General features: G+C 56.2%; 1 protein-coding gene and 1 long non-coding RNA gene across 4 annotated transcripts in view; one reads left to right on the top strand and one right to left on the bottom strand.

The window, feature by feature from the left end:
- Positions 1–1,951: 1,951 nt before the first annotated feature.
- On the top strand, positions 1,952–7,615 carry LOC123332692. The gene is made up of 2 exons (XR_006549655.1): positions 1,952–3,699; positions 7,456–7,615. It is a non-coding gene; the product is annotated as an uncharacterized LOC123332692 (long non-coding RNA).
- Positions 5,062–21,787, bottom strand: part of RAB11FIP4 (RAB11 family interacting protein 4) — a 111,760-nt gene continuing 95,034 nt past the window's right edge. For all 3 annotated transcript variants that reach the window (XM_025281036.2, XM_044939533.1, XM_044939532.1), the window contains 11 exons: positions 20,414–20,608; positions 19,762–19,896; positions 19,288–19,323; positions 17,749–17,848; positions 17,377–17,480; positions 16,209–16,349; positions 14,258–14,339; positions 13,617–13,754; positions 13,367–13,525; positions 12,162–12,305; positions 5,062–11,104 (listed from right to left, as the gene is read on the bottom strand). In XM_025281036.2, coding sequence (XP_025136821.1) covers positions 10,988–11,104; positions 12,162–12,305; positions 13,367–13,525; positions 13,617–13,754; positions 14,258–14,339; positions 16,209–16,349; positions 17,377–17,480; positions 17,749–17,848; positions 19,288–19,323; positions 19,762–19,896; positions 20,414–20,608 — 1,351 coding nt within the window. In that variant the 3' untranslated portion in view covers positions 5,062–10,987. The remainder of the gene's footprint in view (positions 11,105–12,161; positions 12,306–13,366; positions 13,526–13,616; positions 13,755–14,257; positions 14,340–16,208; positions 16,350–17,376; positions 17,481–17,748; positions 17,849–19,287; positions 19,324–19,761; positions 19,897–20,413; positions 20,609–21,787) is intronic.

Below are 21,787 nucleotides of genomic sequence, written 5' to 3'. Positions count from 1 at the left end.
TCTTTCTTTCCCTTTTCAGTGCTTAGACATTCACCTTCTCCTGACTCCGCCCCTCATTGGTAGAATCGTCCCGCCTAACAAAACGCTTGCAGGTGTCTGTAATTTAAAGGGATGAGGGGGGCTCGCAGGTGAATCATGGAATAAATGAAAATCAGAAGCTCCCAAACAAGGTAGAAGCCTTAGTGAGCCCAGCCCTAAGCAGCTATAGCCCTTGGGACTTTTCATTTCCCTGAACACGATCCTGCGGTGATGGACAGTCAGGATTCCCCAGGGGGCTACTGGACCCTAAGACACCTTCCCAGCTGAGGTCAGAGCCCTGATGGACCAAGTCGTTCCCCAGGATGGCTCCTGTTTGGGTGGATATCTTTGGGGAAAAGACTGATCTCCTGAAAAGAAGCCTGGTTGAGCTGAAAATGCTCCAGCATTTTTATCTCTTTATTAAAAACTTTTATTTAAGCCTTTTATATTTACTTTGGCCACATCATGCAACATGTAGGATCTTAGTTCCCTGACCTGGGATCAAATCCTACATTGGCAGCTCGTAGTTGTAGCCATGGGACTGCTAGGGAAGTTCCCAAGACTTGCTATTTCATGCATCTGTTGCTGTGTGACCAGCTACCTCAAAACGTACAGGTAGGCAGAGAGGTACCAGGTGGGTCTCCTTTGTGCCCACACCCACCTCAAAAAAAATGGGAACATCTGCGGGCTGTCTAGGGGAACAAGCTGGATTGTTTCCTCTCCTAGCCACGACAGCGTCCAGCATGGACCTTAACATTCCTCCCGCTCCCAGCACCAACAAGGGTAGGCGGAAGCCCTGGGCGTCTGGCCTGACGCTGCTAGAGACCAGGAGAGTCTAGCTTGTGGTCTGGGGGTGTGGCTTGCTGGACTGGATAAGCTGGGAAGGCTGAGTGAAGCTAGAGGGGACCAGTGGGTCTAGAAACAGGGGATGAGGGTCTCACAGGCTCCCCTGGACTGAGTGCTGCCAGAGGATATAGAAAATGGGCTCAAACTTCAGCGCCTTTGCCCTCTGGGTTGGGCCTTTCAGGAGCTCCTATATTATTATTATTATTATTGTTATTTTTAACCCAGAGGCCTCACAAGTATCATAAAGCCCAAATCAGAACCCAACATCAAAGTCAGACCTTGGAGAGAAAGTCAGGGCTATACCAGGGACAGCAGAAGAGTGAAGGGGAGCTTCCTACGTCCCCAACCCAGTCCCCTGGTAAGTTCCAGAAGAACTGGCTTGAAGCTGGCTCCAGGCTCCCTGGGCTCATAGAGCCCACAACCTTGCCCCAGTGGGTTCGGGGCACTATTGACCCCTCAGCCCACATTAAGGTGGAGCCCGGCCAACCAGGCTGACCCTCAGCGGACCCACCATCCCTCCTGGGCCAAACGGACTGCACAAGTTTCACCCGTGTGCCTCCTACAGAGCCCCACCCCCACTCGCCATGCCAAGCACTCAGAACCCCGCTGAGCCCTAAGGAGACTCAGCCACATGAGAGAACCACCTCCTCGTTGCTGGCTCTTGTGGGCCAAACACGGCTTTAGGCAAGGGGATGAGGTGGGGCCAGACCATAGGGGACAACTGTGGCCGAATCCCACTTCTCCACGGCTCAAAGTCCAAGAGCCGCCAAACGGACAGACCAACCCCGACTCGCCCCTCCCCGGGGACCCCCGGCTGGCCACAGGTCTCGGGACTCCATCGTTGGGGGCGCTGTGCCTCCTCTCCTGAGGGTCCCGGGTCAGAGCCTTTTCCACCCTGGGCGTGGTTTAGTCATTTTCTGGAGATGGGTTGGCTGAGTGGACCCTCCCAGCATGGCCATGAGAAGCCTTACTCCCTTGCCCCAGCGACCACCCAAACCTGGTGATGCAAACTCCCCATCTCACACAGCACACACACACACACACACACACACAAAACTAGGACAAAATAAATCAGGTCTTACCTGAGTCCATGCTGCCTACGTCTCCTTTCTTCTCTCAGCAACCTAGTCCCCCTGCCGCTCTCTGGAACTCAGCTCTGTCCAGGCGGCCCCCAGCTAAAGACGCTTCTTAGTGGTTGCCATGCACAGCCCTGACCTCTGACCTCTGCCCTGCTGGTTATTTGCATATGCTCTTGGTGTTCTTCCCAACCTCCTTCACCTGGCCATCTCCATCTTTTCCTCCTGAGGTTTCCCCTGATTCATCAGATGATTTCCAGAATGATGATGCAATGACTCTCAGCCCTAAACACGTTGGAATCTCCTGGGGGGCTTTGGAAAAACCCGTGTCCAACCCCACCCTTCACCTGGTAGATTCAAATCAAATCACTGGGCTGGGTCCCTATATCCACGGGGCTTCAAGTTCCTCCAGGTGATTCAAATATGCACCCAGGTTTGATAACCTCCCTTTCTAGAAGCTGCTCTGCCGTGAGCGTGGGGGACGGATCTGTCTTCCTTGACCTACCCCCTGTCTGTCAGGTGCTGGTGGCTGATAAAACACTTGCTTAATGGATGATGAGACCCACCCTTGACCCACCACACTCGGAATGGCCTCAGCTGTCCCATTCCCCCAGCCCCACCTCTCTACTCACCGCCCAGCCACAGTGCCCTGAAAGGGCCAAGCTTTCCACAAGCCTCCTCCACGTGTGATTCCCAGATCCTACCATCCTTCAGGGCTCTGCTGAAATGCCCTGTCCTCGGGGAAATTGTCCGTGATACCCACTGGCCTCAATCCCCCTGCCCCCAGCTCCCATCCCTGCCTTGACATTTTCCTTGGTACCTCTCATCACCCAAGTCACCTATGTCTCTCCTTCCAAGAGGAAGAGTCTTTGCTTTTTGGTACCAAATCCCCAGGGCCTGGCACAAAACTTGTCACAGAGCTGGAGCCGGCAGAGTAAGTCTGTTGGTTAAGTGGTTTTGGTATCCAGGTATTTTTGACCCTTCAGGAGACTTTATCCTGGGCCCAGAGGACTCGATGAGGCCCTAAATTTGAGGGGATGGTGAGTTGATGGGATTCAAACCTTGATCAGGGAACAAGATCCCATGTGCTGCAACTGAAGATCCTGCATGCCACAACTAAGACTCAGTGCAACCAAAAAAAAAAAGCAGCAAAACCTGGATACATAGATGAAGATGGTCACATGACAACAAAGGGAGATTGGAGTGATGTAGCCACAAGCCAAGGAGCACCAGGGACTGCTGGTAACCATCAGCCAGGAGAGGCAAGGAGTAGACCCTCAGCTGGAGCCTCCAGGGGTGGCACATTGGTAAAGAACCCACCTACCAATGAAGGAGGTGCAAGAGACGTGGGGTCAGTCTCTGGGTCGTGAAGATCTCCTGGCGAACATGGCAACTCACTCCAGTATTCTTGCCTGGGAAATCCCATGGACAGAAGAGCCTGGAGGGCTACAGTCCATAGAGTCACAAAGAGCTGGACATGACTGAACTGAGTGCACAGTGGAGGCTCTAGAAGGAACTAATCTTGCTGATACCTTGACCTCAGACTTCTGGCCTCTGGAACTGTGAGAAAATTAATTTCTGTTGTTTTAAACCCCTCCACTGGCTTGTGGTATATTTTTACAGCCACGCTGGAAAACTAATTTTATAGAGGAGACATTCTGATTAGGAGCCTTTGGGGAAAGAGGAGTTTTGCCTCCCAAATCCGGATTCTGATTCTGCAAGCACGTACCAGATTCCATCTGGTGACTTGACTCCTGAGGTAGGAACTGTTAACTTCCCTTGTTTTATAGATGAGGCAATTGAAACTCAGATAACTTGCTCAGTCACATGGAAGTCAGAGAGTGGAGGTCTGATTTCAAGAGTAAGAATTTTTCCATGAACACCGAGTTGGTGCTTAATGGCCTAATTCTTGTGAAACATCAGCACGTTGAAAGTTTAATACTGGGGCTCTCAGTGACACCCCCTGTCCCTACCCTGGATCTCAAGACCTCATTGTGCTTTCCTCTGCTTCCTTGACAACACTGAGTTCACATTTTCAGGACTTCAGGTCTCAACACACACCCCAGGGTGCAAGGGGGTTAGAGATTCTGTGAAGGCTGGCAGTTGCTTCTGGATGGCTGGGGTAGAGGGCAGAACCAGTCTCAAAAAAAAGTAATGGCACACCAAGAAGGAAGCTGTTTCTGAAACTGGGGTGTGGGTCCAGTGCTCGGGAATTGGAGATACCTGGCTGGCAGGAGAGGGCTCCTCAAAGGAGTTGGGAATCGAGTTGCCAGATAGAACAGGAGGCCCAGTTATATTTGAATTTCAGATAAACGATGAATAATAGTATTGCTTGGGACATACTTATACTGAAAAATTATCTCAAATTTAGATTTAACTGGGTGTTCTGTATTTTGACTTGTAGAGTCTGGCAACCCTAGTTAGGAAGGGAAAGGCAGGTTAGCAGGATGGAGGGGAAGAAAGGTCTAGAACACACGACTTCCAGTGCTGGAAGAGGACTTTGCCGTGAGCCCAGGAGGCCATGTGAACACACTGAATGGGGCACTGTCCACCCACCCGGGCAGACCCATGGCACCAGGGTCTGTGTGGGGGCCTAGGCCAACAACTTGCCTCCAGAGGCTGGGCGCCCGTGAACCCCGTCAACACTCGGAATCGCATACCACCCACCAGGAGCAGACAAGGAGAGGGCGGGACTCTGGGGGGTCTGGCCGTTCACCTCCAGGGCTTGGCAGGACTCAGGCAGGCAGCCTGGCATGCAGCCAGGCTCAAGTGGAGGATGTGGGCCTGGGACCCAGGGGAGGAACAGGAGGGGACAGGCAGGAGCTGGCACCAGGACCCAGCTAGTGACCAGAGCAAGCTGAAACCCTGGGAGGCCCCAGCTGAGAAAGCGAACATGGATGCCCAGAGGACAGTTTTCAAACATCACCAGGGATGATAATGGGACCCTCATCTCCTCTCCCAGGGACAGCAGGCTCACAGGAGGGTCTGCAGGGTGAGCCCCTGCCCTAGAGACTGTTACCTGGTGAGGCCCGCTCTTCCTATGAGAGATTGGCCCCAGGAGTTTCGAGACTAGGCCTCCCCTCTTCCACCCTCCCTCCCCCAGCACCGAGACACCATCAAGTCAGGCAAGAAAAGCAAAGTGTTTATTTACATCTTGGTCTGTACACGAGAGTTCCCCAGGGAGCCTGCCTCTGCAAGCAAGCCTGCTCCTTTTTGGCCCGGGAGCAGGCGGGAGGCAGAGGGCTCGGGACCCTAGGACTCAGCCTTGGAGCCTCAACCCCCTCTCCCCACGCTGGGGCCTGGACGTGGAGGTCTCGCCCCAGCCCCAGAGCTAAGCCTGCTTCTGGATGGAGGCTCCAGGGGCAGAAGACTCGGGTGAAATCCCACGATGCGTCAGAGGCACCTGATGACCCCCTGGATGAGCCTTTGCGTGCAGCTCATCCCTCTCGGCTCTGGAGACCCAGCTGAGAAAGTGGAAGGAGCTGGGCGCCTCAGTGATGCAAGGTCCTGACATCACCGGGGATTTAACGGCACCCAGGTCTGAGCACCTTGGGCGGAAGAGCTCGGCGGTTGTTAATGGCAGGTGGGGGGACGCAGCCTGAAGCCTCTTCCTTCTGCCTGCTTGGGGTCTGAAGCTGTTCAGACAGCAGATGGCGATGGCCCTGAACCCAGGCCCAGCGTCAAGCCCTGGGAGCCACGCAGCTGGAGCTTCTTCTGGGGGCCCCGGGTGCATCCTCCCAGGGGCCCACAGAGTGGCTGCAGACCCATGACAATCACTGCCAGGCCAACGCCCCAGGTGAGAAAAGGTACACTCTGCCAGCTACAGGTACTGACACCCACTCGGGAAGCAGTTTGTAGGAGAAGCTGCTTTGCACACAGAGAGGCTTTTATAGTGTGCAGGGTTCCTAAAGAGCGGCAGGCTGGGTGAGGCGCTGAGTGGGCCCAGGACCCCCAAGCTAGGGACCGGAATGAAACATGTCCCAGGTTAGCGAGTCTGAGTGGCTGAGCATGTGGAGGGCCTGGGGACGGCGTGCGGGGGGGGTCAGCCTCATGGGGCAGAGGTGCGTGGACACAAAAGGGCTGCTTTGTACACTTTGCAGGGCTCGGGCAGAAGCAGGGCCAGGGTAACCAAGAGGACGTAGAAAAGGGGGCAGTGGAAACGTGGGAACTCCTGTACAGGGTGATGGGGGGTGGAGGGGGGAGAAGGCACAAAGACAATGACCCCAAACCATGCAGACAACACACAGCCTGTGCAGCACAGCAAAGCTGAGGGCCGGGAGGGAAGCCTGTCTCCAGAGCTTGCAGCGCCTAGACCGCCGATGGGGTGGCCCCGGGATGCCCAGCTCAGCCACCCCCTGCTGGTGGCGCCAGGCAGACGGCCCTCCTTTATGGTCACAACGAAAATGGAGAGAGAAACCTACGAGGTCGGAGCACCAATGTCATGTGACATCTAGCTTCGCAGGGTCTACGCTTTTAGAAACAGATCTTTCTAGAAGGCAGCCTGTTTCCCCAAGAAAGAGGAGTGTGGCAGAAGGGCGGGCGGGCGGGCAGGCAGGCAGGCCCATGGCTCCGGCCCCTCGTGCTCCCTGCCCACTCACGGGCCTGCTCAGAATGGGCTGGCAGGGTCTGGAGATCCTTAAGGTCAGCAGAGGGAAGGGACTTGCTCAAAGTCACCCAGGTGTCCGTCCCCTCACCAGCCTGAAGCATCACAGGAGAGGGGCTGCCCTAGAGGAAAGTTCTGAAGTTCTGCACTGCTCCCTCCTCAGTCTACAACCCACCTCAGCCCTTAAGAGAGTCGCTGTAAATCTGCCAGGCGAACAAAGTCATTGCCTGGGCACCGCAACCATCCCAATACATCCCCTGTTCTGATCGCGTCTATAATTAGCTCTTAGGTTTAAATTTGATAATGCATTAAACCCACACACCTATGCAGCACAAAAAGAGGACTTAATTTCTCCCTGGTCCACCAGGCCCCACTGGCCCCTGCAGGTCTCTTCCCTGCTACTAAGTCCTTCATTGGAACAAAAGAGCCTACCTTCCTGACCCCCAGAACCTGGCTGGGCCAGGAGTTTGGCAGACTAGAGCCTGGAGCCTCCAGGGCTGGGGAGGGATGCTGGTGTGGTGACCTTTATCCACCCAACCTGAAAACAGATCAGAAAGCGGGAATCCCCTTGGGCTCAGCTATGCCAGAAGGTAGCCACTATTTCTGGGGCTGCTTTCAGCACCCACCCCCACTCTGTTCTGCTCTCGCTTTAATCACTGGGCCTGTGACTGATACATCCCAACACCTGCCACCCACCGACTCCATGAGCAACAGGCAGAGACCAACCTGCCCACTCAGGTTTGCTAACCCCTAGGCTGGTGGCTCAGCCGGTAAAGAATCGCCTGCAATGTGGGAGACCTGGGTTCAGTCTCTGGGTTGGGAAGATCCCCTGGAGAAGGGGAGAATTCCATGGACTGTATAGTCCATGGGGTCCCAAAGAATCGATATGACTGAGCGACTTTCACTTTCCAGGCTCCTGAGAACAGCTGGATCTACCCATTCCTGAAGGCATCTGGCCTCCCCTTGTGGGTGTGAGGGCGTCTGCTAACGTCTCACCATCTGACATCATTAAAGGAAAAGCCACCGTCTCAGCAAGGGAATTCAATTTTACCTAGCACCTAGGTTAACAAGCCCAGCAGAGGTTTTCTCTGCCTCTGGCCAACCGCTTCCTAGAAGTTGCAACCTTGGCTGCACATTACCATCACTTGGGGAGCTCTCTAAACAGTTAGGTGCCTGGGCCATACCCACACCAACTGAATCCAAATCTCTGGAGGCCCAGGCAGCAGCATTTAAAAAAATCTCCCCAGTGATTCCAATGCACAGCCCAAGTTGAGAATCACTATTACTATTTCAGGTTTGGGTACTTTGGGAGGTTGTCAAACTCTGTGTTTTTAACAGGTCAGAAATAGATTAGGAGTTTACAGATAAAGGATAATTTCTCTTTGACAATTCTCAAAGAATCTGCAAATTTAAAATAACTTATCTAACTCTGGCAATTCAAAGTTAATTTGTGTTTAGACACTGACTTGCTGGTTCAACAAATTTTGCTGGGGCTCTGATTAAATGTGAGGACCGCCCAGGGTCATGTCAAATGTGAGCCTGCAGCAGAACCCCCTCCCCTCACCCCGAAACCACCTCTAAAACCTGCAGACAAGTCACTGCATAGATCCCAAGTATTGTATGGAACACCTACTGAAAATTATTTGTTTTGCCTGAAATTCACATTTCACAGGGCATCCTGTATATTCTCCAGCAGCCCCACACCACCGAGAGATAAAAGCACAACCTTCAACCAGGAAACAAGGAGAAAATACAGGGGGAGCAGGCTCTGCCCACCGGGACCCCGATCTAGAACCCGCACAGGGGCTGTGGCTTGGAACCCCTGTGGCATCGCCCCCTCTCAGGCTAAAAAGCTACAGGATCTGAACAAGCCTATTGGATGTATTATGGTTGAAGAAGGTTGGATTTAACTTGGGGCATGTGTTAAATGGAACTCAGCCTCAATTTAAAGTCAGCCCGGTTCTCAGACCAGGTCCGGAGGAGGCTTTCCGACCAGAGCTTCCTGGGGGAGTCTGCTCCCGTGGAGCCCCCTTCAGGCTGACAGCTTTCTCCACCCACTTTCCCCTGGGTGGAGACTCCATGCCACATTCTGACTCTGTTATAAACTCAGGCCTCTGCGGCCTCCCCTGGAATTCCACATCAGTGCAGCTAAAGAGCATATACACGGTCACCCCTAAAATGCTCCTCCCCCAGGGCGAGCCCCACCCCCACAGGCCAGGACCCGGATCCGGCTGGCCTCTCTGCAGGATGCCTTCTCATATAAAACCCAGACCGAAACCGCAGCGTGAATCATCAGCTTTCCGGTCTTCATTCATGCCATTCCTTCCTCTTAGCAAATTCTCAAGAGACCCACTCCCCATCCCTTCCTTCCACTGCCGCTTCTGCTTAGACCCCTGGGGGCCCCAAAGAGACCAGCGTCCTGCGGGGTCGAGAGACTCCCAGGAGACTGATGCCCCACCCCCCATCCTCGTCTTCTTGGTGCGGGTGGCCCCAAAGTCCTGGGATCAGATCCATGCACATGCTTAAACAGAAGTCACAAAATCCAATGCGAGTGACTGGAACGGGATGAAGACCAGTCTTGGCCGCAGCCCTGCTCTGTCACTGGGAACACATCCGAGTCCCCAGGTCCCTGCTCACCCTCCCAGCCCTCTCTCCTCTGCACACACGTGTCCCCAACATGCCCAAACCTTCTCTTTCATAGGAGAAGTGCTGAAGGAAACAAACGGCAGTGGCGGGTGGAGGGGGGAGGATGTTGGAAGTAAGACCATGCGCATTTATCTGTATTTGGATTAAGGATACGGTTCACAAGCCACACAAAATTGAGACAAACTGGAAAACTCAAAGAAAAGTACCATATCTGCTCCCAGCCGCCTAGAACAAAAGATCACATGAAAGATCAGAGGGTGTTTCCACTGTGTCACCAGGCTGATCTTTACCTTTGAAACAGAACTGGGAGTCCGCACTAACTTATTATTTCTGTTGCGGTTCAAGTATAGCCATGGCCTGGTCACAGCTATGTCTTTTGACCTTTTTGTTCCCTTAAAGTCTGTTAACTGGGCTTCCCAGGTGGCTCAGTGGTAAAAGAATCTGCCTGCAGAGGCAGGAGGCGTGGATTTGATCCCTGGGTCAGGAAGATGCCCTGGAGGAGGAAATAGCAACCCACTCCAGTATCTTGCCTGGAGAACCCCATGGACAGAGGAGCCTGGTGGCTGGAGTCCTTGGGGTTGCAAGGAATTGGACACAACCGAGAGACTAACCCACCAACCACCACCACCAGCATGGAAGACTAAGATTTCCCTGCAGCTTCCCCGACTGTCTCTCACACCAGCACAGCTGAGACCCGAATACAGGCGTGTTTCTAGAGGCTGGGACAGAGGGGCCTCACTGTCCGGCAGAGCCAAACCCAGAGCATAGATTCTGAAAACCCAAACCTAAGGCTGTGACCAGGGACAGGTGAGCAAGGCCCCCTCCCAGCCCTTGGGAGCTGTCGAGAGGGTCCATCCACGCCTCTCTCCTACAAGGCAGACCCCGGAAAGGAGGCTGACAGGGAAGTGATCGTGTCTTTGGCTGCCCAATGTCAACGCGTGCCCTAGACTGTCCCCACCCCGTTCCCTTTTCTTTGAATCCTTCATGTATACCCAAGTGAATGCCGCTTGTTTTTCATGGTCTTAAAAAACAAAACCAAGACAGAAAAGGAGAGGTAGGTGAGCAGGGATGGGCAGGTTTACGGAGAACTCTCAAAGTGCCAAGAACCCTCAGGATGACGGCTGCCCCCATCCCCAACCCCCGCACCTCCAGCTCCTCTGCAGGCCTGAGTCCTTTGGATACACCGTGCACAAGCTGCACAGGGGGCTGCTGGCTGCAGGAAGGGCTTGTGAGGACCCCCGACACGTCCTCCCCCACCACCTCCTTCCTTCTCTCCGAACTCAAGCACCTGGGCCTGAAAGGTGGCCGAAGAGGTTGGTGAGGCATTCAAGCTCCTGGAAGGGGTCATCACTTTGCCCCCGCTCCCAGGGGGAAACAGGGATGGGGGTCAAAGAGCCTGTCGTACTAGAATGCTTTTCAATCCTTGTCCCCAGAGGTAGAATCATTTTGTCCAGTATCTGAAATGCAAGCTTCCCCTAGCTCTCGTCATTACAGTAACTCCTGACGGCTGACCTCGCCCCCGCCCGCCTCCACGACCCTCTGCCCCTCGCAAAGGGACCGCAAAACACAAGGACAGCTGACGGCGCAGATGGCACCACGGCTGCTGCCCAGGCTCACGCTCTGCTGTGTGCACGGCCTCCCCACATACACACCAGTACACATTACACAGCGGTGGCCAGAGACACATTTACAGTGTGCGTGGGAGGCCCGGCCCGGGCCGCATCCTCGGGCGGGGTTCTGCCCCTGAATCCTGGGGGCTGGGGGTCCTGCGGCTGCTCTGCAGCCAGCCACCCTCGTCTCAGTGTTTGATCTCAAGGATGGAGGGGTTGTGGTCCAGGATGGCGAGGATGATCTTGTCCATGTACTGCCTCAGCCGGAAGTTGATCTCCTCCTGTTCCTTGAGGGCTTCCATGAGCTGGAGGGAACGAGAAAGCAAGGTCAGAGGCCAGGCAGGGGGCTGGGGTGTGGGCAGAGCCAGTGTCCCAACAAAACCAGCCTCGGAGCCCAGGCACCAGTCTCCGGTGTCACATCCGGGCAGGGGGGAAGGTGCAGAGGCGCAGGCCACACCCCCAGAGAGGCCTGGATCATTGGCCCGTTGGGGGGGCCCAGATGTGTGTGATGTTTTTGATAAAGGCAGAGAATGCTGGCCAGAAGCATTTATAATCAGGAGTGACACCCAATGTCCCAAAACCCTAAGACCGCCTGCTGCTTCCTCTCGCCACCCCCAGTCCTGCCGCTGTCCTTCTCCAGGTCGACTCCTGCCGTGTCCATGGGATGTGCCTCTGCCCGCAGGCTGGAGGCTGGTGCCCGGCTCATGTGGGCACTCCTCAAGGCCAGGGCCAGCTCCTGGCTGTGTATCCCCAGCACAGAGTAAAGGGGTTCGGTGACTCGTGTTGAAATCTAACCTGGGTATCTCGGAGGCCTGATCTTTCATAACCATACCCCAGTGGGGCAGAAAGAGTGGGCTTTGGTGCTAGGGACCTGGGTTCCTCTCTCTCCATAAGCTGGGTGATCTTGGGTGATCCTGGTCTCCCGATCTGTGACATGGAAGTGTTTAGAAAGCCTTCGCGTTCTCAGAAGATTAAATGAAGACATACTGCAAGCAGGTGCCCCCCAAAATGCTAATATCCTTCTCCTGCTGGCTTGGGTCCAGGGGACATCCGGCCTCCCCTGGATCGCACACCAATGACTTCAACGGGCCATTCCGGCACATTCCTGACCGAACGAACTCAAACTCCGCTCTGCTCCCAACCCCACTCTCCTCCCACCACATACAGGAAATCGGAGCAGGTTTATCTCCGCCTGCAGGCTCCTCCTCTCACTGCTCTGCCTCACTTTGACCTCTGCATCACTCGGGGTCACTGCAGATGGGGACTCCCAGGGGGCTAGGCCCTGCCCTGCTTTTCCTGCCCTGGGTCAGGACTCACGGGCGAGGGGCCAGGCTCCACGGCGAGAGCGTGTGGGCATGTTACCTCATCACGAGAGGCTGTGTCTATTTCCGCTGCCAGGGACTGGGCTTTGGTCTGGGTGGCAAAGAGGTTCTTGGCTTCGTAGAGGCTGAGGCTCAAGATTTGCCCATTCAAGTCATCATTCTGATCTCGCAGCTTGTGATTCTCCTGCGGAGGGGGACACAGGCAACTCTGACTCCCAGCGGGACCCACTTCTCTGCATCCATGGCCTCCTGACCACCCCCCAGGGTGTATGTCACTGGCCAGTTCAGGACACCCACAGATGACCTGGCCTCTGCTGGGTTCCAGGGCGAGGAGGGCTGGGTCCTGAGGGGGTTTGGGATCCTGAGGAGAAGTTATAGCCCTGCTCAGGGAGCCAGGTTTCCAGAGAGGAGCATGGCTCCAGACCACCCCTTCTTCCCTGGGGGTGGGTGAGCCAGAAGAGGGGCCCCGGAGGACACCGCCCACTCAGTGGCTCCTTTTCCAACACTGGCCCTTGGTGAGGGAAAGTGATGCTCTGGGTCCCTGGGGTGGCAGGTCAGCTCATCTCCTTGGCTCCTCCTGAAGTCAGGCTCAGAAATCCTGCTCTGGGGAGTTCTTTCCAGGGTCCCCTCGGCTCCTGTGTGCAGCTGGCCCAGTACCATCCTGCCCAGACCCGGGTGACCAGCCCCATGCTCTAGCTTTTTGCAAGGCTCCTACCTGCTCACATCTGGGACCCCAGGCGCCCCCTTGTGGCTGAGAAGGGCTGGGGTTTCTGCTGTGGGACGGGAACCTCCAGGAGCCATCCCACAGGGGTAATTTATTCTGCAGGGTCTCTGAGCACCCTCAGGCCCCCGCTGGGTCACTGCCCCTCCTGATCCCGCTTACCCCACCCCCAAGGGCTCCTCAGTCACAGGAGAGTGTCCAGGAATCCTCTGAAATGGACTCTTGAGCTCAGGGTGGGAGACACTGATGTGCAGCTGGGTGAGGTCTCCTTCTCCCACATGCCCAGGACAGAAGACTGGTGTCTGTTTCCCATCACAGATGCTGAGCAAAGACCGACCCTGGGGTTTCCACCCACCTCGCCTGAATGTGAGACGGGGCTGAGCGGGCCTGATGATCAAGGTGTCGGGAGGAGCAGGCAGTTACAAGGGGGAAAGAGGCGCTCCAACGCTCAGCCCTGCATAGGAGACGCACCCCGAGGGGACCCGGACACCTCATCCCCTGGGACGGGGGCTCCCAGGGCCTACCTGCTTGAGCCGCTTGACCTCGTGTTCCAACTCGACCTCTCGGGCCCTGGCGTTGAACTCGCCGAGGCTGGAGGACGAGCTGCGGCCCCTGCCCGGCCGCTCGCAGTCCAGCTTGTACATCTGCAGGTGCTCCAGCTCCTTCCGCAAGTCTTCAATGAGCTGTGGGGGAAGGAGGCTGGTTGGCAGGAGCATGGATACGGGGGGTGGTGGGGTGGGGTAGGGTGGGGCGCCCTGGAGCCCGCCGACCCACCTCCTGCGTCGCCTCCCGCTCCTTCTGGAACTCGAGGCGGTTGTGCCGCAGCTTGTCCATCATGCGCTTGTACAGGTCCATCTCATCCTTGAGCCGCAGGCTGGTGTCCTCCAGCCGGTCGGACATGCGCTGCCGCTCCTGCAGCCAGGGAGACGGGGACGGGGGAGAGTTCCCAGGGGGTCCACTGCGCCCTGGGGGGCTTCGCTGGGGGCCTGGGGCAGCCACCTCGACAACTGGGCAATCAGACCAACCCGCTGGACAGAGCCCTCCGAGGCATGAATTAAAGAAGCAGCTAGACCCCTAATTCTAGAGCTGCAGCAAGAAAAGCCTCAGGTCTCCACAGTCCTTCAATGATGCCAGATGGATTTGAATAGAAGGTAAAAGTCCAAACAGAATCTGGCCTCTTTCTTCTTCTTATTTTCCCCCATAATAAGAAAAACGTAGTCACTATACAACATTTGGAAAATTAGAAATATGCAAAGACAAACTATTTGTATTTTGTTCCCTTCTTTTTTTTTTTTTGGCTAGGGCAATGAGTATTTCAGAAACTAGAAACTAAAAGGCCAGAGACAGCCAACATGGCCTCTCTGTGGATTCAGCTCAAGATCCAAGTCTGAGCAATGCCTGGACCTAACGCTCACCTCATCCAGCTTCTCTGTTTGTGACTTGAGCCGAGTCACCGTTGTTCTAAGCTCGGTGTTTTCTTCCTCTAATTGCTGCACCCTGGGGAAAGGAGGACAAGAATGTCAGACATGGAGATTATCTCACAGTCTGACAGTCTGTAGCAATTCTCAGCTCCCTAGAGGAAGAAGATATCAGAAAATGAGAGAGAAAGAGAGAATATGAATTGTTCCAAATGCTGGTATGGCTTTGAGCTCCCTGTCATCCAAGGCAAAATGATAAAGATCCTGAATTATCATCATCTTTGAATAAAAGGAAAAACTCACTTGGGAATGCATAAGAGCACGGGGCTCTTTGTACATACATGCTTAGGGCCTGAAACACCCTGTGGGGGGAAGAGGCAGCAGTGGTATTTTTCTGCTAAATGGACAGTCTTCCTGTGGTGTCCATGGCGGGGCCCTCCTGTGAGGATCCACAGCTTGAAGGCAACGAACGCACCATACTTGGTTTTCATTCTCCCTTGGGGCTCTTCCCTTCGCGTGTTCTCTGACGCCCATGGGCAGTGGTTCTGACCGTCTAACCCTCTGTGTTAGTGTTCACAAGGGGGTGTCCAGGTCGGTTTTACGTGATCCAAGAAGAGGGGCCGGTGAGCTGGACCATCAGCCAGTGGCCCTGGGATGGTGCTGGGCCATTCCCAGTAGGGGGTTCCCTCTCCTTCCCACTGTCACATCCTCCTTGGATGGAGGGCTTCTTGGCCCCAACTGTCCTCTGGGCTCCCCAGGAGAAAAAAACCCCTCTCCAGGGCTTGAGGGGAACTCAGACCTGCCCCCCAGCTGCCTCAGAGGAGGCCCTCACGAGAGGCACAGAGCACCCGAGGGAACAGTGGCCCCTGGGGTCAGGTAAAGGGCAGGGTTCCGGGACGGCTCCCACAAGGGCCGGCTTCCTGGGCTCTGGCCTCGCCCTGGCCCGCACACCCACCATCTTCTCCCACCTGCATCCCAGCCACCTCTCAGCCAGCCGAATGCCCGGCTGTCAGAAACAGGCAGAGGACGTGATGCTGAATGAGGGACCAGGCTCATTAAGAAACAGGTGCAAAACAACAGCTTCTAGAACATGAGTGGACAATTAAGGGAAATTTTATGTGTGGGGGGTTTTTCTGATTGCATGGAGGTTTGGCCCGCCCAGTCCCCTTTGGGCCAGCTTGACCCTGCCGTTCGTGAGGTGCAAGGTGAGAGACCACCTCCCACCCCAGGCTGGGCCGGGCAGACTCTCCAAGGCTCAGCTCAGAGCCTGGGACAGCAAGGGGCCTGAGGAGAAGGGGGGCAGCCATCCACTGTGTCAGGGGCCCAGGAGGGCCTCTGGCCTGGGTCAGGGGGGAGGGCCTTGGACATCCTCAGAGCCCCCACCTACGTGCAGTGTTCAGCTGTGCCGCAGCCCGTCTGCCTTCCAGCTCACTCTACAGGGAGGCTGATGGATGGATATTGAGGCCCAGGAAGAGACAGAGGACGTCCAACGTGCTGGAGCTAGTGGGTGACCACGCCAGGGCCCCAGGTCGTCCTCCCCTGCCTGCCTCCCGTGCAAACAGCTGTGGCCGAGGCCGAGGGGCAGCCCTGCGCAGCCTCTGCCCCAGCGTCCCCGGGTCAGGGCGCCCGGGTCGGGGTGGGGAGAACCCAACAGCAGGGGGCGCTCCAAGCCTGGGCAGCAGACCCAGCCCAGGGCTCAGGGCAAGACCTGTGTGTGTGCATATTTCCTTAACCTATTCTCTACTTGATAGATAAAACATCACTTCCATTTCGATCTGCTATGAAAAATGTTACTTTGAACATTCTTTTACCTGCTTCCTAGAGAACACACCCAGGTGTTCAGGTATCAAAAGGAGAACTGTTAGGACTGGAGGCCTCCCCGTGGGCTCAGTTTTCCCATCTAAATAATGGGACCGCATCTGCCCACAGAGGCCTCAGCGGGACCCACCTGGTGGTGAGCAGCTCGATCTCCGTGCTGCGCTCGCGCTCCAGCTTGCTGTAGGCTTCGCGGTGGCGCCTCGCCTCCTCCTCCAGGGCCTGCTCGGCCGTGGTCTCCTGATCCTTCACCATCTCCTCCAGCTCGTGCACCCTGTGGAGAGCCGCGTGGGCCCCAGTGCAGGGCCAGCTCTTGGGGCCTCACTGTCCTCCCCTCAACCTAGGCTGTGACCTAGGCTGGGAACCCTGGGCCCCACATCACCGACCCAACTGTGGGCCGGCAGCTCTACTGACAGATGAACAGGGGATCCCGCAGCAGCTAAGGAGAGGCGGGCCCGCCACACACACCACCGAGGGGCGGTGCTGGCAGTCGGTCCAGCGGGGAGAAGCGGGTCTCCCAGGGTGGCACGGAGAGGGCTGGCCTCACCGCAGCCGGATCAAACAGCCCGGAGGCCTCGCCTCCTCTTTTCACTCCCTCCCTTCCAGGCTGGGATGCCTCTGATCAACAGTTCAGCTCACTGGGCACCTTGACCGCCAACATAGGCACATCCTGCCTGGTGGTGAGCACGCCAGAGCTGGGGAAGGCCTGGCACCCCTGTGGACCTTCTAACCCTGTGACTGGTGGCCTGGACAGTGTACCACTTTGGGACACGACCCTCTGTGAGGCTGACCCTCCGGGCTGCACAAGAGGACCCGTCTTTGAACCCTCCAAGGTTGAGGACCAGACCCTGGGTGGGGATCAGTTTACCAAGTGTCAAGAGGGTTATACTCTACACGCACCACTTCTTCAAGTTGTGTTCAGTGGGCCTCTGTCGGAGGGAGGGTGCAGCAATGCCTGGACCCCTCCAACAGGTGGCAGGTGTGAGCCCCTGACTCCCACCAGTCTCTCCCTCTGTAAAGCTCGTCCCCCGGAATGGAGCCAGGCTCTCATTGTTGCAGGACAGATAGGAAATGGGTCTCAACTTCTACCTTTGACCCGAGCTGGGGCTGCAGACCTGGAGGGCTGAGGTCAAGCTCTGCCTGTCTCCCTGTCCCCCAAAGACGTGTCCACCTGGGCGCCCAACACGGGCAGGGCCCACAGCAAGGCGCTGACAGGTCACAGACCCTCCGAGCTAGACGGACATGCAGGTCACCCCCGCCCCGACCTCCCCCGGGGCCGTCGCAGCCGAGGCCGGCCTGACCTGTGCACCAGCTGTGTATTCTCCTGCTTCAGCTTGCTCTTCAGGTCCCCGTTGGTCAGGCTGTCGTTCTCCAGCTCTGTCACCTTTTTTTCCAGGAAGCTCACCTACCATAAGGGGGTGGCGGAGAAAACCTTTGAGTCCACAGCACAGCGAACCCAATGATGGTGGGACTGAGGACAGGACCCCCACTGATGGTGTGTGAAGAGGAGTCACGTTGGGGTGGGGGTGGGGTGGATGTGTCCAGGTGAGCGGGGCTGCCCACCCCCAACTCCTGGGTCTCCCATGTCCCCAGGCAGTAGCTCGGAACACCCCAACCCCACCCCAGGGGGCACGCGCGGCGAGTCCCGTCTGCCCACGCCCGCCCTGGTGCACCTTCTCTGTGATGTCGTTGTCACAGGAGTCGATGCTGTCCCGGAACAGGTCCTCGGTGCTGCCGTTGCTGCTGCTAAAGTTGCTGCTGTGCATGAGCTGCCTGGGGGTGGGGGGTGGGGGGGAAATGCATGTCTGTGCATGAGCTGCGGGTGGGGAGGGGAAGGCCTGTCTGGCTGCAGGGGCCTTGGGGAGACTGGGGTTCAGACTCAGCCTATAGGCTAGGGGAGCACCCCAGACCGCTGGGAGAGTACCAGGAACCCCCCAAGGAGGCCGCCCTCCCTCAGTCAGGGAGCAGAGTGGCCTGACCCCTGACCTCAAGAGATCGCTCTGCCCAGAGGACAGCAGAGAAGCTGCGATGGCCCTCCTGAGCCCCGGCAGACGTGGTCAGTCCATCAGGGACTTTCCTCCCACTCCCTGTGCTCACTGGGGGGTCCAGCTAAGAGGTGACGTGGGACCCCAGCTAGTGGAGGCACCCTCCCCCAGCCCCACCTCCTGAGCCCCTTCCACCTGGGAACCACCCCAGTGAGGCGGCTGGGCACCACAATCCAGGATGAGGGCCTGGGCTCCCTGAGACCACCCAGCCCCCCAACCAAGCTGGCTCCTGCTATGTCGCTGGGGACCCAGGCATGGGTAGGGGGATGGAAACCCATCCAGGATGTGCAGGACCATGGGCTAGTGGGTAGAACTGAAAAGGGGCTACGGCTGTCCAGGTGACCCCTTACCTGAGGCAAAAACCCCTGCCGCTCCCCAGCAGCCCCCACCTCCTACTCCGTGCCAGGCAGCAGCTGGGGTCTCAGCCAAGAGGCTGCCCCACCTCAGCGCCTGGACCCTTGCTGCAGCTCCCAGGGCCCCAGGTGTGGACCTAGGCAAGTCTGCAGGAGAGCCGGTGCGGGACATGGTGGGCCCAGGAGCAGAGGGACCAGCTCCAGGGGAGACCTTCATGCCCCATCTCTGTCAGCGGAAAGCCCAGGGCCTCTGCTGGTAGAGCCGCCTGCTCCAGAGCACAGGGAAGCACATGGAGTGTGGGGCGGACTGTGTCTTTCAGGGCACCCCTGGGGTGCCTGCTAGAGGCAGGGGCAGCTGCGGGTTCAGAGAGGCTGAACCCTGCCAGGACGGACACTAGATAGGCCAGGGAGGAGCCCAGCCCTTCTTTCCTGGAAGTGGATCTTCTGCTGCCTGCATTGCCCTGGGACACCTCATCCCCTCCGTGCGTCCAGCCACATGTGGGGCACTAGCTGGGTCTGAGTTGCTGGCAGAGTTGGCCACCCTGGCAGCAGGAGTGTTGTGCAAGAGGACAGCATTCAATGTGAGCTACCCTGCTCAGATGGTAAAGAATCTGCCTGAAATGCAGGAGACCTGGGTTCGATTCCAGGGCCAGGAAGATGCCCTGGAGGAGGGCGTGGCAACCCATTCTACTATTCTTGCATGGAGAATCCGATGGACAGAGGAGCCTGGTGGGCTACAGTCCATGGGGTCACAAGAGTTGGACACGACTGAGTGACTAACACACACATACACACCCCAAGGGGGGTGCCTTACCGTCCGAAGGCTGTGCTGGAGATCTTTCGATTGGGGCTACACAGAGAGACAGAGAGAGAGAAAAGTCCATTGAACAGAGGGGCCTCTAACCCACTGCTTCCTCTGCCCTGGCTACAGGATACACAGATGCAGGCGAGGCTTTTTTCTGCCCACTGAAGGGAATTTACACATCAGCTTGGCCCTCAGAACTGTTCCCGATCACCGGCCAGGAGAGAATGGGGCCCCCGACCACCAGCCAGGAGAGAATGGGGCCCCTAGTCACTGACCAGGAGAGGGTGGGGACCCCCAATCACTGGCCAGGAGAGAGTGGGGGCCCCAGTCACTGACCAGGAGAGAATGGGGCCCCTAGTTACCGACCAGGAGAGGGTGGGGACCCCCAATCACTGGCCAGGAGAGAGTGGGGGCCCCCACCCCGATGCTTCTTCCCCGGGTCTGCCCCCACCCCGACCCCTACACTGGTCTCTGGGGCCTCACCTATTGGCCTTCAGGTTTTTTAGCCGGGCTTCCAGGTCGTTAAGCAGGTTGATTTTCTTGCAGCACTGAGAGCAGTAAACATCCAGCAGCTCGCTGTTGTATGCATGCCGCATCTTTCGAGGCGTCTGCCCCGCGCTGGGTCATAAGAAGGAAAAAGGTTCACCTTTGGAGCCGCTGTCCAGTTTGGTGCCCCATCCCGCCGAGCTTATTACTAGGTTCTCTGAAACCTGTGAGCCCTGTGTGTGTGTGTGTTTGGGGGTGGGGAGTGGAACTAGAACAGTAGAGCTCCCTCCTCCAGTGCTCTCAAAGACAGGAAGCCAACGAGTTGTACCCATTTCACAGAGGAGGAAACTGACAGTTAACGTCAGAGTAAGCAATGACTCAGCTGCGTGGGAAGGTATCAACATGTCACTTGGCATCTGCGGCCCCTCAGGCTGGTTAATTTGGTTTCTTTCCCAAGATAGAAGGAAGGAGGAATTCCAGACCCCCAACCCCCAGCCCCAATCAGGATTCAAAGGCAGTTCCCGCCCATCTACAGGAGCAGAGCCCAGTTAGTTCACGCCTCTGCCTGCCGAACCACCCCCGGGATGAGGCAGGATTGGTTCTGCCACTTTTCCTGGATCCCAAAGGCTGCTGTAGACCGAGGGGCTACCTGGAGGACACTGACGACCCCAGGTCCGAGTAGACGTTGGTCCTGGTCTCGTCGTCCGGGCAGGGGCTGCTGGGGGCACAGTCCACGTCATCTGCCTCCCCGTAGTCCTCAAACTGCTCCTCGTTGCTGATGAGCGAGGTGGTGGAGTGCGTGGAGAGGTCTGACGTGGTCACGGATGGAGGGTGGCCCAGGGACCTGAGTGGACAAGGGCCAGCTGCGAACGGGGGGGGCGCCACAGCCCGTGGGGGACAGACAGGCCAGGACACCAGGACCCTGACGACGAAGCCTGTTCTTCCTGCCCCAGTTAAGTACACTCTGGGGAGCGTATCCTAAGGGAAACATCTCATCACAGAAAAAGTTTCTGCTCCAGAGATGTTCAAATCGACGTTTCCACAGGGAAGCAAAACACTGCTTACAACTCAATGGCTTACTGAAGCGACACTGAAACGGCTATTAAGTGATAGCACATATCAGTAAATGAAATGATCACACAAACTGCAGACTCTCAAACTGTTGTGGAAGGGTTTGTGGAAAAAAAAAAAAAAATTGGCAATAATGTGGAAAAATTAAAACTCAAAGCTTTTTTAATTAAAAAAAGTTTTTTTAAATTAAAACTAAAAGCTAAACTTAAAAACATTTTTTTTTAAGTTTTCCCAGGTAGCACTAAGTGGTAAGGAATCCACCTGCAACCCACTCCAGTATTCTTGCCTGGAAAATTCCATGGACAGAGGAGCCTGGCATGGTTACAGTCCATGAGGCGGAAAAGAGTCGGACATGACTGAGCACACACACACAAAATTAAAACTAAGAATGAAACAAAAGATGTAAAATTTTAGGCATAATAAGTCTAAGCATGCGATGAGTCTACACAGAAGGAGGAAAGCAGGAAATGAAAATATTTAAATGGCAATCGGGCTTGGGGTGTGGGGGGTGGCACCATCAGTAAAGTGAGTTACCTGCCCTTCATTCTCCCTTTTTCAAGCTGTGTAAGTGTGTATGTTCCAACAACGAATGAGGTTTTAAAATAAACAACGAGTTACTAGGCAGGATGCGTCTCCTATGTTTATAGGGAGGAATTCTTGTCCAGAGAAGCCTGACGCCACAGATCACGGGTCAGAGACCCTGGGTCTCTCACAGGTGACCCAGGGGGGGCCTGGGGCAGCGTCAGGGGCTGGCTGCACCTGCTCTGCAACCTAAGAACAAAGAAGTACAGCTAACCCATCACCTGGCAAAGTGTATCTTCCCTGAGTCACGGGGCGGTAGTTGCTCATTAACCAGGATCTCTCCACCCTCTAAGACTCCGCACTCAAAACTGGGAACCAGTGATCCAGGTAGCACAGCCTTAATGATAGGGTGACAAAGATCAAGTCTTTT

The sequence above is a fragment of the Bubalus bubalis genome, chromosome 3, assembly GCF_019923935.1.
Source record: "Bubalus bubalis isolate 160015118507 breed Murrah chromosome 3, NDDB_SH_1, whole genome shotgun sequence".
Lineage (NCBI taxonomy): Eukaryota > Metazoa > Chordata > Mammalia > Artiodactyla > Bovidae > Bubalus > Bubalus bubalis.
The sequence above is the reverse complement of the archived record's forward strand: the minus strand, read 5'-3'. Positions and strand labels throughout refer to the sequence as shown.